Source organism: Cygnus olor, chromosome 2 (genome assembly GCF_009769625.2).
Source record: "Cygnus olor isolate bCygOlo1 chromosome 2, bCygOlo1.pri.v2, whole genome shotgun sequence".
NCBI classification, from domain to species: domain Eukaryota; kingdom Metazoa; phylum Chordata; class Aves; order Anseriformes; family Anatidae; genus Cygnus; species Cygnus olor.
The window spans coordinates 87,792,648-87,810,174 of NC_049170.1; the positions used below are offsets into that span (position 1 = coordinate 87,792,648).

Sequence of the window (17,527 nt, forward strand, 5' to 3'; positions counted from 1 at the left end):
GTCATATCTGTATGTCTTAGGCACTTTATGGAACATGAGGTCAAAGACATGAATTGAAGTGCATTGAGTGCATTACAGTACTTGAATGCTTCTCTTAATGCACTGAAAAAAATGTTTCAATATGTGGGGTTATCATCTCATATCTTTACCCATCATAAAATCACTTCGTTTGCTAAAAGCGTAATCTTGGGGTCCTCACTTGGACAAAGCTCCCACCAACCTGAATGAGCTAGCAGTCAGATAATGACAGAGGTCTGGGAGAACATTTTTCAGTTTTCCTGCATGAGAGTAAAGGTGTATCACATACTGCTGAAGCCTACAGTTCCCTCATCGTCACCAGCTATGTATGGAATTCCTTTAAGAGAACCAGTTTTCTTCTTCTAGCTAAAGACTCGGGAGAGATTAATTTAGGAACAAATTCAAAATAAAAACTTCACTGACCATCAACTGACTCTATGTCAAACTTTTGGAGGCCTAAAGGAAAAGAAAATGTCTTCAGGCTTTAAGAACATGAGGAGAACCTGAACTAGCTTAATTGTACCTCAGTTCTAGTAGACCCCATGGCTTCAGATGTATTCAGTATTGCCTTGTCTATCTCTTCACTTTCTTTTTACTAACGAAATGACCATGACCTTAGAGGCACAGAATAGGCCCAGGGCTAGTGCTTTTTAATATCTAACTCATACAAAACATTCAAATCATCTGACAAGTGTCATCTACATTTTACTGTCTTCTGGTCCTCTGAATGGTGCCATTAAAATGAGGTAATATAGAAACACTTATTTCCAGACTTTCATTCTGCAATGTAAATGCATTCTCCCCCCCAGCCAAGTTACAAAAGTTCCCAACTCACAGCATAACAGAATTAAAGAAACTTTGAACAGTGAGTGTTGAAAGCACATGCATGGAATTACACAGGAGAAAACAGCATCTCTCACCCATTGTGCTCTTCCTCTTGTCTTCCACCTCTTCTGTCCTATTTGGCATGGCAGGAGTGGGTGGAGCAGACAGAGTTGGTGGAAGAGGTGCACGCCTCTTCTTTTTCTGTAAATCGTTTAGGGATGCTCCTTGTGAAATCTAGAAAAATTGAAAAATATGCACAGTAAAGGATGTGTGTGTTTTTTTTTTCTTAAGTTACCAGTAACAAAAAAGTGTTTGTCATATGCTAATTGCTAATTTCTTTAGCACACAGCATCACCAAAATATTTATAATACGTATTTATAGCGAGGAGATTGAAAAGACAGACCAGAAGAGGTGTAGCAAGGCACTCGGAAGGAATGGGGCAAGAACCTCAGAGATATGTCACAGCAGGACTACCAGTATGCTTCATTTGATGGTTCTGATAGAAGGGAATTGGTGAGCAACACAGAGTATGACACTACATGCGATGTTAGGCTTAACCCATCGCATGGTTAAAAACGCCAATCTGTACATGTAGGTAATAAATACTCTCATTTATTTCATTTTTCTCTCAAACTGATGTTTCAGGACTTGTGAGAGAAGAACCAAAATTGAAGGTCTGCTTGTATGATGATAAGAGATCATAACATACTCTGTTTATGTCTACTGGACTTCTTAGACATACTTCTGAAGATCTGTAACACCTCTGCTTCCAATAATTGCGACACGTTGGTTGGCCAGCCAAAACTTCATTACTGTTTATACTGCTTTTTAAAATATGGAAAATTTTATTACAAGCAACTTGGGTTTCACTGCATTGCATAATATTTTCTGTTGATTATTGGAACTTAGCTCTATTTCCTTTCACCGGAAGAATAATTAAAAAAAAAAAAGTAGGAAAATCTGTTTAATTTTTGTATTTGAAAGGTACTGGCAATGCTAGACAGAACCAAGCGCAGCTGAGGCAGAGGGTAATGGAAGCTGCCCACACATAGCATGCTGTTGGCATTCCTCAGTCTTCCCTCACGTTGCTTCTCTGCTCTGTCCATCCTGATACTCCACATAGCTGAAGATATCTAATATACAGAATTGCCCAGTGGTTTTCTAATATTACAAAGGTCTAAATAATAATCATCATCATCATCATCTCCCCTTTAATCCAAAGGGCTAATGAACCCCTAAAATGCATTTGTTGTGGGAGATTTCATTAAATAAATAGTAGCTTCACACTGCTCAAAGCTATTATCACAGTTCACAGGAAAAGCATTCATTTGTATAAGTCTTTTCATAGACTGAGTGAAAAGTCTTAGGATAAATGATTTTTACAGAGAACAGGACCTAAATAGAGCCTCCCTCACTTAGCCTTCCTTTTTAAAAGCCCTCAGGAAGGGCTTAAGTTTATAAAACATGGACATTCAGTTCCCACCTTCCTGGACAATGCTCTAACCACTACACCACATGACATTCGGATGCTCTCCACCCGTTCTTAGCGTCCTGCACACAGCAAAACTTGGTAGTAACAGAACTGGAAATAGAGCACGTTAACCAGGATAAGCTGCGGCTTCCTAGCAAACAGATTCTGTAAGGTGGAGGGGGCAGAGGGTGGGAAAGGAAAGGTGTCCTGGTGTTGGTACCTGCTACCATGTTTTGTTTTTCTATTTTACATTAAATATCCATTGGATAGAGTGCATGACTAAAGCCAGTCAGGCCAATCTAGATAAACCTGGCTAGAGTTAATGGCAAAGAATGTTGGCCAAAACTTCATGGAATTTGAAAAAAATAGCCTTCCCTCCAGGAAAGAGCACCAGGCCAAACATTCAGAAATAGTTACAGCAAAATTTTAGAGCTTCTTTGAAAAACTTTTGCCCAAATTAATAATGTTACTCCATATTAAGATAGGGCACCTCTCCTGATGAAGATACTGTCTGCCTCTGCCAATTGTTAGAAACAGACTATAATTAACCAAAGTTGGATTTAATATTATTTTTAATACTTATAGAATCAGAAGGACCAATACTCAGCTGAACATGGATGGGGAACTCTGTTCAATGAAACAGACTCATCAGGCTTTGGTTTTGCAGATGAGGAATTACACAGATGACAGCTACCTAATTCTGCATTCTTCTCCATGCCTGTTTGGGGTAATTGGCAAATAAGCAGTTAGAAAAAAAATCACATTCTTCTGCACTGCCTTTTACAATAGCTAAAGACATCTAAGCGTTTAATACTGTATCTTGATTACTCAGGATACTACCTTACAAAGAGAAAATTATCAATCAAAGTTGGGACTAAACATTTAAATCTGACCACACTGTCTCCAAAATTCAGTAGCTATGAAGAATCATTTGGGAGACAGGCAGAAACTTCCCCAGCACTTCACAAGCACAAGCTATGACTTTAGCAGCTATTTAATAGCATTTTGTAGCTTTCAAATTCACTCCTGTCTCTCCAGGCAGAAAGGTCATTTTATTTGAGGACAACAATGGATGGGCTGGTGATTTAAATGATAAGCCTAGGAAATCTTGAGAGTCAAGGCAGAAAGAAACGTGTTTTTCCACTTGAAATGACAGAGATCACTAGTCAACCTTCACTGAGTACCAGGTGAGCGAAGGATATTATTTTGCCATAATCAAATTCCTCAAAGATAAATTGCAGCTTTAGAAAGAAAAAAGAATCCTTAACAGAAGCCAACATAAATGAGCTATATGCTTTCTTATTTAGTTGAACCTTCTAGGAACATTACATAGATTTATGGACGAACAAAGTGCTACTGCTAAAGAAAAGGCTAGAAAATAGCTAGAACACAACTGCAATAATGAAAGTTTGGTCAAATACACACAAAAAATGCTTTTATCATACTGTCAGCTAAGTGCAGCATACTTCACAAAACCCATGAAGAAGATGAAAAGCTTGCTTAAAGCTAGACATACTACCATGTATATAAGAAGTGTCTAGTTCAGGAACAGGTTGTAAAAATTGTTAAAGTAGTTCTTTAAAGCCAATCTCAGAAAACCTATGAGGCTCAATATAAATAGCAAAAATCCACAAAGAACATTCTGTTTCCTTCTTGCAATTGTATATACCAAAACAATAGAACTTGAAAATAATTTGTTATGACTGGTTGCTTCTTTTATAAAGAAATCAAGCCTTAACAACATCATCTGAAGTAATTTCCCATCCAAACTTTGTTACAGGTTCCCCTCTCTGAGTGTAACAGAATATATCCTATTCTTAGCACCCGTGCTTCACCTATGTAGAGTTAGATGGAATTATTAGGTGAGCTTCCAGTTATGCAACAAATACATAACTTTTAAAGATGTTAGTGACTGTTCTCTGACTATAACTAATACCATCAACTGAGCTAGAGATGAATAAAGTGGTCCAAAAGGACCTAAATCTGAGAAATACAGCAATTCCTATTCCCATTTGATTATACCACATACGATGCAAAAACAAACAAAAGAAAACCCACACTTTTTTTTCCATTAAATTCATGTCATGGCTCACATACTGTTTGAAATATACTTTCAATATTGCAGACAAAATATTTGAGGAATATGCTGAATGTGGTGTACCCCTGTGAAAGCTCAAAACCTTTATTAAAATTTGAGGGCTTAAAATAAAATTTCGGAATATATTTGGGGCAAAATAACAAACTCATGGGGAGGCTATGTGCCAAAATTGTGAGGAAGGGCATCCTACAAAGCTAGTGCTTGAAAATATTAATCAGTAGCATTTGATAGTCATCTTACTTGCAAAAGGCCTGTGGATACAGTACCAGTGGATTTGTAAACAGTGGATGTGTTCATGGCACCAAGCCTGTCAGAGTACAAGAAGTGTTTGAACAACGCTCTCAGACATATGGTTTGATTTTTGGGTGGTCCTGTGTGGAGCCAAGAGCCGGACTTGATGATCCTTGTGGGTCCCTTCCAACTCACGATATTCTATGATTCTAAATTGATATATTTTTTTAATGTGTAAGAGTCCAGTATTTTCTTTGGGTTAGGTTGCAATGAATATGTAATCATGAAAAATCATACTACCATAGAATGGTTTGGGTTGGAAGTGACCTTAAAGATCACCCAGTTCCAACCCCCCTGCCATGGGCAGGGACACCTCCCACCAGACCAGGTTGCTCAAAGCCCCATCCAGCCTGGCCTTGAACACCTCCAGGGATGGGGCATCCACAGCTTCTCTGGGCAGCCTGTGCCTGTGCCTCACCACCCTCTGAGTGAAGAATTTCTTCCTTATATCTAATCCAAACATACCCTCTCTTAGTTTAAAGCCATTACCCCTTGTCCTGTCACTACAATCCCTGACACAGAGTCCCTCCCCAGCTTTCCTGTAGACCCCCTTTAGGCACTGGAAGGCTGCTGTAAGGTCTCCCTGGGGCACTTTCGTCTCCAGGCTGAACAGCCCCAACTCCCTCAGCCTGTCTTCATGGGAGAGGTGCTCCAGCCCTCTAATCATCTTTGTGGCCTTCTTCTAGACTGATCATCTTCATCTTCTGGACTCATTCTAATAGGCCCATGTCATTCTTGTGCTGGGGGCCCCAGAGCTGAACGCAGTGCTACTGGGGGGGCCTCACAAGAGCAGAGTAGAGGGGAAGAATCACCTCCTTTGACCTTAATGCATCCTTGAAAAATGAACATAGTGCATCTTTGTTAAACAACAGAATACAGTAATGTTATAAGTCCTATAGTTTTATCTTGCCTAGTAAAGTATGAGGCAACTACCAAGGTATTTCAAAATGGTGATACTAGCAGGTAAAAATGCTTAAGCTAGTACTAAAAGCCCAGCTGGATTTTGTGGACTTGAGGGGAAAATATCAGGAAACTTCTATACTGGATGGTGAAGGCCAACTTGAAGCTTTCTATGAACCTTTTCTATGCCTTTCAAGCAATGCTTTGCCCATTTATTGAATAGCTGAGGGAGATTTCATCATCTTCAGCAATTGCTGTGTTAGGACACAGAGACCTGGGGCAAATACGAGACAGAAGAGAGACATGGACTTTCTGCAGGGCTGAGAAACAGCTTGGAAAAAAGCTGGGTGATCCCAGCTCAGAAGCACAACTAGGGACACAAGGAGGTAAGAATAACCTAAAAACTGCCATGGAAAGACCCTCTTCGATTTGTGCATTAAAAGCAAACAGCACCTTGAGTTACTTGGAACGACTGTGGGTATCTGTATCGTAGTTGGTGTCTATACCTACTGGAGAAAGCTTTGTCAATTGATTGATTTGTCAATTGACAAATATAAACTGTTCTAACAGAAGCCCTCCTCCACCAGTGGACCTAGTCAATATGTGATTGAGGTGTTAAAAAAAAGTGCATAGCTTGTCTTTCAAAATCCAAACTACTCTTCCTAGTATTTTCATAAAAACAAGAAACGTTTGTCTTAGAGCAACAGATTTTTCCTTTCACTCTCACTGTTATCATTTTTACCATAGACCAGGAAAAATGGAAACTTGAAAACCTAACAATTTTCCAGGGTTTGCTTTTTATCAAAATCACCCTTAAAGCTATTTTCTTTTTGCTTAAACATTGCAGCTACAGATGATACGCTTATTCTATCAGCAACAGGATTAAGGACTACTTTTAAAGGATGTCCCATGATGGTTTAGCATATATGAATCAAATATTTTATAGTAAGTGATATAAATTGTGTGAACTAAGCTCATACTCTCTTGCTCATTTCACTTTTTTTATGCAACGTCAGGATCTCTTATTGTTTTTCAGAATGCTTGTATTTTTGTGACTTCTGTCTAATTTGTATGTAAAACATGTTCAGGGAAACAGTGAGTGATTATTTGTAAAAAATATTTTTAGAAGCAAATAAAAATGATTGGAAGAAGAACACACATGGATTCAATCACAGGCATGCCCTAACTACAAACTGGTTTCTGTCATCCAACACAGACTAGACACACACTGATTTAAGCAAGCCAGATTTCAATACACCTGCTGGTGATGATACTGTGTGGGGTCAGAATGCCTATTGAATTACAGGATTGTTTAAATATGACCCACAGAAAATTTCAGAGTTAATTTTTAACTAAACAAACAACAGTATCACCCCAAACTATGTGTGGGACCATCCCAATTCTTCTCCCCTCACACAGAACTGTAAGAGATCTTGAAATAATTAAGAGCCATTTCACAATAAGCTCTGGAAATAAAAAGACACATTTATTAACCACTTTTAAACTCTTGATATAACTGTAACTGAACTGAAGCTTTTGCAGCATTGTATGAAAGACAAGTGGTAGGTTGGTATGCTAGTAAGATTTATGGCTTAAGAGTTTTTAAAATATTTTTGCTATGATTTTGTACATAATTTAAGGCAGTTGAGAAGAAAATATTTTGATCCAAGAGGAGCTGTTCTAGGAAAATCAGAGAGATAAATCTTTCAGCTGCAGAACGGAGACATAAATCTGTCCACTAAACTTGATGATATAAAAGCTACTCTATCCAGCTGATTCTGCATTTTCACAGGGTAACAGATGCTTCAACATGCCTAGCACCAGAAACCACAAGAAGTCCCAACTGAACGTTAATGGGTCTTAAACAACCTTTACTCATATGTCTAATATTCCCTGGACAGGTCATACATTATTAGGCTTTTCACTGACATTAGGCATACACTGACAAAGGGAAATTCTGGGAGCTCTCAAAGAAACTGAGCTTATGAGCAATTCATGAGGCTGACCACTGTCAGTTACTCTGTATTAAACTGTCTATTCAGCACTGAACTTCTAGCTTGCTTCCTTATTGGGTAGCACTCCATTACCGCTGATTAAAAACTGAATTTCTAATCCATGAGTATGTTGTAGTGGCATTCAAAGACAGAAGTCTGATGTTTCCCAAAAACATGTCTTTATGTTGCAGAATGCGTTTGAGTGGTGGGATATTTAAAGTGCCTACTAGGATGCCATGCAATGCAACAACATATTGTAAAAGCAACATACACATGGATACTAAAAAAAATGGCACATGGAAACAGCTTGAAAAAGCATATTCTTTGAAAAACTTGCCATTTTGATAAAATGCATAGAAATGACTACATTTCAAAAACTGGCAAGAAACTTCTCTGGCTCGGTCATTTCAGTACTGTACATCTTGATTTTCTAGTCCTGGATCTCACAAATGAATAGGATAAAAGTAAAAGTAATGGGAGATTTTGAAATAAACCATACGAAAATAAGAAATGAATACTGTGATAGCAAGATTGATCATCTGACATTTGGATTGACTGGATCCAAGGTCTTGCGCTACCTTTGACATGTCAGCCTCACACAGCACATGTTTACATGGGGAGATTCCCAAGCTGCTGCCAAAATGCAGCACTAGTAACTCACATGATGGTTTGGCTCATGTGATGGCTGTCCCCCTGCCATACTCATGGCCTCAGATTCTGAGCTGCTTTTCTGCTGGAAGTGTTCAGTCTCTGTGTTAAATTGGGAAGTCAGGCTTATAATTAGCATGCAAACTGTATTGCTCTTCTGAAAATACCCTTACCATTATCATTTTAATTAGATGCCATAAAATATTGTATAATTTTGCCCACTTTTATGCTGTTTAATTTCAAATTAAATTTCTCACATTATATCATTCTGGTATTAAACAGGATTTTGTAATGAAATTTAGTGGTCATTACCAAAACTGAATCTCTGGCTGCAAAAACAGTTCAGTATTAATAACAGATAAAAAGGTTAGCATTACTGGATTTTACAGAAATTGCTACGCTTTTGTGCTGTTTTTATTCATAAAATGAAGAAGACAAAAGTCAAGGATGTCCTTGAATGCTCAGTTGATTGGCGACAGAAAGCTAAATCAGTTGACACAAGAAAGCCACTACAAGGTGAAGGGGCAAGCTCATTTTTCCGTCTGTTTTTATTGAACACACCCTTTGTGAAATGTCATGGTCAAGGGCAGTTAAAAATTAATGTCATTCTAATCTTCTTTAAACACTTTAACTTGTTCAGCTAAATGTGTCAGACAGGAAACTATCCATAAACAAATTTGAGATGTTAAATTACTAAGATAGCTGTGATTTCCTTCTTTTGCAAAATCTCATTACTAGCTGGAATATTATTTCCACTCAAGGAAGTCACTCTACAGCAGCAAATACTTTCACATGCATTGAAACATGTAGACTACACAAGTCTGCGGATGTTTGTTTTGGCAGAGCATTGAACTTCCTCTGTTTCTCTGAATACAATGTAATCCTCCTCATTTATGTCTTCATTTAGGGGAAAAAAATCAAAAACCTCAGTAACTTCAAGTTCATATTTTAAACCACCACAAACTGATTTGCTATTAAGATTGATTTCTCTTCTAGAAATAGCCTGTGAAGTAAAACAAAAAAAGGAAAAAAAAAAAAAACAAACTCAAAAATTTCTTTTAATGTTTGTGCTTATCTTTTCAGTTAGAGCAATAAATTTGAATAGAACAATTGAGCATTAATTAGAGTTTAAAATACACAGTTGGACCGTAGCTTAATATTTCTTCTGGCAACTTTATGAATGAATTTGATAGGTGTCTGTCATACCTCCTTGAGCCACTAGTGCCTTTAGGAAAGGCCCTGGCATGAGGGTTTTATGTATAATATTTTCTTCCTCCGTATCACATTCAGGATTACAGGCTGGTTGACTGTCGGTCTGTTGTTCTGTCCCTAAAAATCTGAGAAACGTCATAAGCCGGCTGAAGATCTGCAAAATTTAGTTTGCATCTTTGTCCAATTTTCTGCTAAAAGGATGGGCTAGGGCCAGGAAGTGGATTGCAATCACACAAAGATTTTACCAGAAGCAAGGAAAACCATGCCCTTTCTGCTGCCACTAAACTACATACCTCTCTGGAGCTTAGGTTTTCCTTTACACTTAGAATTTTCTCCTTTAGAGAAAATCGATGGGAATTTCTAGTGCTTAGAACAGCACCAAATCCTAAGCAAAATCCTTACAATTCTTCTCAATTTAGAAAAGAGCACACCGGATTTATTTGCAGTATTCGCCTTCCTTGGACAAGCCCCCTCCGTCTGCAAGCACACAAAATGCCTGGGAAACATGTTTTGGGCAGTAAGTCAAGTGATAGTTTCATGTCATCATTTCCTGCTCCTCCCTGCAAATTTCCACTCAATCTAGCTCCTTCCAGGGCTTACAAAGGGCAGCCAGAAAGCCCTACTTCCATGATCTTGAGAAACCAAGGAGGAGGTGGAATAGCAAAATGGTATCACGGTGTAGATTAGACGTATTGCTATGGACTGTAGCATAACACAGCTCTACACCAAGCCACTCCTCACAAGTATAAGATTTTTATCACCCAAAACGATGAATGGGCTCTGCCAGAAACCTTGGTTTGAGAAACCCACCATGGCATTCTGCTTCCTATCCTTGCCTGGAAGTGGCAGCAACACGCAGCTGAGCAGGGCTCAGGGACAGTCTGCTGAACTCTGATGTTCTGGTTAAGGCGAGCACACAGCAAACAGAACGACGTACCTGTACCTTTGGTTGACCTACACTGTTCGTTCTCCAAAGAGATGAAAAACTGAAGTGTCATGCAGTCAAATGAACTGGATTTGCATTCCCCTCTCTCTGTTTTTATTACTTTCATGGCTTGACTGTGAATTAACTCAAACGAAAAAAAAAGCTATAGAAAGCAGTGAACAGTTTTTACTAGATTATATCTATTTGTGATGTTTCTCCTTGTTTTCTTATTTAGCTAAAAAATGACCATAATGCAATTAAACCTGATTTACACAGCGTACATTTACTTAGTTAACTTTTCTAGTATATAAATATTTACCTTTCTAATTTAAGATATAAGAAAGGTAGAGTTACAAGTGAAATCTGAAGAGTGACACAAACCCAGTTTCTAAATTAAGCAAGGTGTTAGGGTCATTTTTCATTGCTTACTGAATGCCAGTTCTTTAGAAACCTAGCAGCTTAAAATTATCTGTCTATTAACTTCCCCTAAATACCTTACACGACAAAGTCTAATAATTACTCAACACATACCTTCTCTTTAATGAGAGTTAAAGCTTACGATGACATCAGCCTGTCCTATTTGTCTGTGACTTGCAAGCCAGATGAAGTTTACTAAATGTTGCAACCCTGCCAAAATTCAGGGCTGCATAGAACAGTATGTTCGGGCCCTGATGTCTTGCCAGTTTTCAATGAAGTGCTTGACGGAGACCACATGTGGAGGTCAAGTGATACTATCATGATCTCACCAGATGGTAAATTGTGGTATTATTCCCAAGGCAGGTAGCATAATCTGTTCAGAAACAGTTGGCAGGTGATCCATGAACTCACAGCCAGAAGCAACTGGATTATTGCAAAAGATCAGGAATGTTATTGATGTTGGTGAAAAGACTTTTCCAAGAATTTTTCTTGCACATAATCTAAGGGCTCAACTCTGAAGCTGTATGTTTTCTTGGAAAAAAAAAAAGGGATGTATTTTATTAACTGCTATCCTAAATCAGAAGCCTTCCCATAAACAAATCTTGTACACTTACATGATTATTATATGATGCATGTTAAGTGGTAAAAACAAAGACACAGCAAGCTCAGTTTGCTTGGGTTCCTGTTACTACACAGGTTAGAGGGCAGGATTGGACTACTTTGCAGAGAACAGCAGTTGAGCACAGAGGACTCCTCAGCCAACCACTGAGGAGTCTCACAAAATCCTGTAGGTCTTCTTTTCCTATCCTTCTCCATTATCGACCAATCCAAACCACAGTGTGAAACAAACTGCACTTCACACAATCCAGCCTTCAGTTAAAGCAGGTAAGAACTTAAAATCAGTTCTGGACTCATCTGACCTTCCCTGAAAAAAGCTGCAAAAATATTTCTAAAAACGTGACAAAGCCGCACAGTGGACTCCTCTTATGCAGTAACTTCTTCATAATCAACTTTTTTTCCCAATCTAGAAAAGCAATATTCTCCTTCTAATAAAGACAGGACTTTAAAGCAGGTTTTAAAATTTCAAGTTCCAATGGTACATTACCTATAAATTGACTGTGTATTTTATCTGAGTAAAGACAGATTCTCCAATGGCCAGTGTAGAGTCAGTATTACTTCTCCTTGTGCTTCTGAGAGGTTGCACCTTCTGGCTAACATCAAAACCTCCCCTGAAATTCTACACTAACATCCTCATTCATACTGACCAAACTTCAGAAAAAAAGAATCAACTGTACTTAATCACTTTGTGACTGAGAAAGTCATGATTCCTTTTAATTAATTCATCACAATGAGAAATCTTACTCTATTTAAAATTATGGAACCAAGGAGACAGAAAATAAGTATATTAATTACCAGTTAGAAAAAATAGGGACACAGAAGAAACTGGAAAGTAAGCTGCTTACATAAAAATCTAAAGATATTCAAATGTTTTTTGAAATTTTATTTCTAAAATAGGACACATGCTGCTACTAAATTAATGTGCAGCAAAACAAAGTTGAACATTAGGAGCTCTAAAGAGGTTGGGTAGCAATTTGCACAAGCTATGAAATTTCTTTAGAGATATGGAGAAAAAATATGCATTATAATTAAAATGTAATATATCCTTAAATGATACTCTTTGAAGATATTTAGAAAATAGTTACCACAGTGCATAAATCAGTTACCTGTAGCCTTTCATAATTGTTTTGAAAGAAATAGTTTGTTTGATTTAGTATGCATACACCAGAAATAATTTTTCAGAGATGTTTTTCTTTTTAGAAGAGGTACCACTTACTCCCTTTAGCTAGCAGCTTTTTTTGAGGCTTTGATATGTTTTCTAAAATTGATTCTATGTATGACAGCAAGATAAGCCTTCAAGCCATGACTGCACTTTTCTCTCTCTTATTTTAATTTGGGCCTGCATCATTAGCCAAACTAGAGTGTACTTGTCTAGCTAAATTAAGCATCCAGGCTGCACAGCAAACATTATCTGATGTTCTGTCGGCTGGTTTCATGTTTGCCATCTGAGCATTGTTTTGTCAGACATGAAAAGAACAAGCCTGGATACCTCTCACTCAACTAACTCAATGTCATGTTTAAAACTCTTTAGGGAAAAATGAACAAATCACCTTCAAATTAGAAATTAATTGTTCTGTGTTCTAATTTCATAGTCATTTACTTCAATATAGAGCATTTTAAGGACCACAGACCTCCTTTACTACTCACAATTGTTTCTAGTAATTGGTTCTGGTACATCTCGATAATGGACGCTGTAATAGGATAGCACTAGCCAGGTTCAGCTCCAGTGAAAATATTAAATAGATAAAATTTTCCAGATTTATGACTGGTTACCAAGACCATTATTTCCATAAAACTTAATTTAGTATATCATCACAGAATTTCACATCTGTGAACAGCAACAGTTTATGTACATGGCTTTTTCAACACAAGGCAATTAACTGAAAATCATTAAGAAAAGTTCCATGCTTACACACTCATCTTAAAGAAAGAAATATTGCCTAATCCTTTTGGGAAAACTAGATAGATCCAGGAAAGCAGCATGCTGTAAGAGAACTATCTGACTTACTATCTTCTGAAAGGTAAAAATGTCATAATTTGCTAAGCAAAACAATAGACCCATCACTACACAAGAAAGAAGTGTACCAACAGCCAATTCCTCAAAGGTCTTGTAATCTAGAAATCAAGCACAGAAAGACAAAAGAAAGTACAGCAAGCAAGCATCAGTAAAATAAACAGTTCATCTGCTTTTCTCTTAAGGAAAAATCTGTCCTAAGTTGATAATGATTGATGATGATTGGTCTTAGAAGCAACAGCTGTGAGGATAGGGCAGTGAGCATGGAAGACAGTGGCACACCTAAATGACAGCACAAAGCTACAAGTGCAGTTTTTTTGGGATGGAGAATTGAAAGTGCAAAACATTGTGACTATCCACTTGTCCATTTTTATCTTGTGTTCCTGTTTAAATCAATGAGCATACTTGACATTGACATGAATCTGATGCTGATTTCACATGTAATAGGATCAAATCTTTCCTGATGCTGCCTTTTTTTTTTTTTCTTTGGTGTCAGTGAAGGGCACGTGTCCAATGGAGTGCACTGGACATCAACTACACAGCTCCCAGCTACCTGCAATTTGAGCTGCCCACCTGCATCTCCCCGTTTTGAGATGCAGCCCAGGGTGCCTGAAAATATAACCCTCCTGAAGGGCATTTTGATGCTGCAGTTACAATACTAAGTTGAAACACATATACCAGGGAAGTTGCTTTAGGGGTCATCCTGGAAAGTGATTATTGCTCACATCATTTACTGGCAAAACTTATGACCTCATTCTGCAAATGCAAACCTTTGCACTTAGGACCACAAAACAGACAGCAAAGATGAGAATAGGAATCAAAGACAGCTGCTTCTGTATTAACAAGAGGCATGTTGCCTGGTTATCAAATTAGTAGTGATGAGAAGATCTAGTGAATTCAGTAAGAATGTGTATCACTTCACACTTATCTACACAGAGTATCACCTGCTTGTTGAGCAGAGGAAAAAGAGCCCATCACATCCATAAACTCTCAACATCTACAGAAATGTATAAATGAAGTTAATAAACTTCTAAATAAAATTTCATACAGGATGACTGGAATAAAAGTGCCAAAACAAATGGGGCAGTAAAAGCCTAATGGAAACTTTCATAACTACCATACAGTATTTGCAGCCTATGACATCCAAAATAAGTGGTTTCTACATGAATTTGCTGTGAAATACAGAGGAATAGATACAATTTCCATTCCTAATGGGTTAGTCTATTAATTATCTATTTACTTATATTGACACACAGAGAGAGACTCAGCTACTCTTTGATTGTATCAAAATACTGACTAATGCCAATTGCGTCGGAAGTCCCCTCTTGATCTGGCATTGTACAGCAGTACAATGTACACTACAGCAACTAATATCCAAACTCTAATACAAAAATGAGGAAGAGAGCATGATTTAACCACTTTTCTTAGCAGCTGTACCCCACTATAATCTTTAATACTAGACCCCACTGTAAACTCAAGAACTCTGGAAACTAACATTAGGTTTATTTTTAAACCATGACAGGACATCTCACACATCCTTGACTACCTGCTGACTTCTTAACATAAGAAGAGTGTTTCTTCTTTATGCTTACATAGCTTGGGCACCTGAAGACTTTTTTTCTCAGAAAAAAGCATCTTTAACAAAGATTCAGTATCCCTGTCCTCATGACAAAATATTGCTAAGAAATATCATGCATCGCCTGAGGGTTCGATCAAGTCTGCCGCTAACACCAGTGAAGATTATGATCTAATAGTCATGATGTCCTCTGTTAATAAACAAAGACTAAGGATCTTTAAAAATAACATGCACCATTCACATTTCAGGCCTTTTTAATACACAAAAAGAAAACCGTACTGGAACAAACAAACAAACAAAAAAAAGGAGGTACAAAGTCAGTCACTAAATTCCTTTTATTCAACAATTAAAAAAAAAAAGTCAAGTGTTTTCCCTCCTCTTTTAGAAGAAATCTTGCTTTCATATCCTCAGGGAGCTTACAGAAAATTAAGAAGTGATCTACAAGATGCAGTATTTTGTAGAACTAAAGGACAGATTTTGAAAAACAGCTTTTTCCTGCAGCAGAAACTGATTCATTGCATCCTTCCTCAGAACGTGAAAAAAAGTATCTGTTATTCTCAAGGGAGACTTCTGGATGCTCCACATGAAAAAAAAACAAAACACAAAAATCTACAAAAAAGCAGAAAAAACACACACCACACAGCCCCCCCCCCCAACCCACCACGACCAAAAAAAACCCAACCACATTCACAGAACACTTAAGGGGAAAGGAAATGTGTCATAAGAGAAAGGTTGAGAAGACCTCACCCAGAAGACCTCTGAGTCAAAAGAAACCTCCCTTCCTCCCTGAAAAATGATAAAAAAAACAAGCACTCGTATCTTGTTGACTTCTAGCAGACATTTCTGGCTTAGGTGTAACCTATGGAAGGGAGATAACTGATCTGAGTCCGCCCACCCTTTTGTTGAATTATGGGCTCCCTATTAACAAAGAATACAACTGTCAGATGATCTCCACCATGAGCTGCTCATTACCTTTCACTTTACATCAAAATACAGAAAAAGATGGCATTTAAAAGGGAAGAAAATACCCACCGCAGGATCCTATTCTGCTGCATTACGAAAAAGCAAGCTCTCCTCGTCCCCCAGATATGTATGAATATAATCACTTGTGCAAAAGTAGGATTGACCACCTTGATAAATCTACAGAAATCTGAAATTCTGCCCCTTGGGACAGAGAGCTCTGGTTAAGAGTGGGGTTTTCACAGCAATGAACTGGAGCAGATGCACAAAGGAAGAAGTAGAAGACAGTGAACTGGTCAGAACTGATAGAGATGATCGCAGCAGATGCTAACTGAGCAGGTTTTAGACACCTGCCCACTATAAACCTCAGTTCTGCAGGTATCCACAGCAGCTTTTCTCATTCAGTTGTGATTCTGTTCCTCAATTTCACTACAATTGCAATACCTGCTGGTATCATGACTCTCCTTTAAAATGATGCTTCTGACAGTCTGAGAAAACCTGTCAGAAAAAAAGGCACAAACACAGGAAGGCACATCCACACAAACACAGGCTCTTTGCTAAGCACTCAGCTGTTTTTTAGAAGTGAAGCCAACTGCAGGAGTATTATTATTATTTTAAATGTCAAACTGATCCAGAGTACCCAGCGACAAAGCAGATTCAAGAAACTTTAACCCTTGCAGCAAACAGAGAGCTCTACCGATGGCCTCTTTAATGACACAGCTGCACATGCTATGAACCTACTTTACTCTTCACTGCCCTACAGCATTGGTATCCATTGTGTTAGGGTCTAATTTGCAGTCCTATGGAAATATGTCACTTTGAAAACCTGATGTGAACAGCAGTAACAGTGTGATTTCATACCAATCGAGATTATCCCTGTAGTCAGCGCACCACAAATCTGTGCCCTTAGATATTGAAGACATAAGATGGAACAGTGGTAATCACTTAGTGGAAATGAGCATGAAAGATATCTGCTAAAAATCATGGTATGCTGGGTGGATGTGAACGGCAGAAACACTTCCTTTGCGCAGATTTTTATATTAACAATCTCAATTTAAACTTCTTTTGCAATAGAAGGTGGCATAGCGAAGAATAATATGATAATAAAATCACCGTGTCCAGATACTGAGCTGCTGAGCAACCAGACGTAGCTTCTGACATCTTAGAAGTTCAGCAAACACCAAGCTACAAACTCAGCTTCCTAATTACGGACAGCAAAGCTAACCGTGTCTAAAAATCTTGGCCACTGTTTACAATGTATTTTACTTCTAAGGAAGATAATGAATCATATTTCCAAATGGCTCCCAAGTTCACCCCTGTGGCATACTCACATGTACATGGGACTTTTGAGAAATGCAAATTCAGGGACTGATTCTGGAAATCCAGGTGAGTGTACAGTTTAACAATTCTTTGAACAGATTTCCTATGTTAATTATGATTTTAACAGAATTTTATTCATGTATTTCCTTCACTGCCTTCCCTTTATTTTTACTACTTGAACATTATTCTGTGGTTCTCACTGGAAGTATCAACAGCAGGTATGTTTTCACTACACAGTG

At 37.9% G+C, this 17,527-nt stretch overlaps 1 protein-coding gene across 8 annotated transcripts in view; it reads right to left on the reverse strand.

The window, feature by feature from the left end:
* COBL (cordon-bleu WH2 repeat protein) overlaps positions 1 to 17,527 on the reverse strand; it is a 154,964-nt gene that overhangs the window by 50,743 nt on the left and 86,694 nt on the right. For all 8 annotated transcript variants that reach the window (XM_040548528.1, XM_040548527.1, XM_040548524.1 and 5 more), the window contains one exon: positions 939 to 1,077. In XM_040548528.1, the coding sequence (XP_040404462.1) occupies positions 939 to 1,077 (139 nt within the window). The remainder of the gene's footprint in view (positions 1 to 938; positions 1,078 to 17,527) is intronic.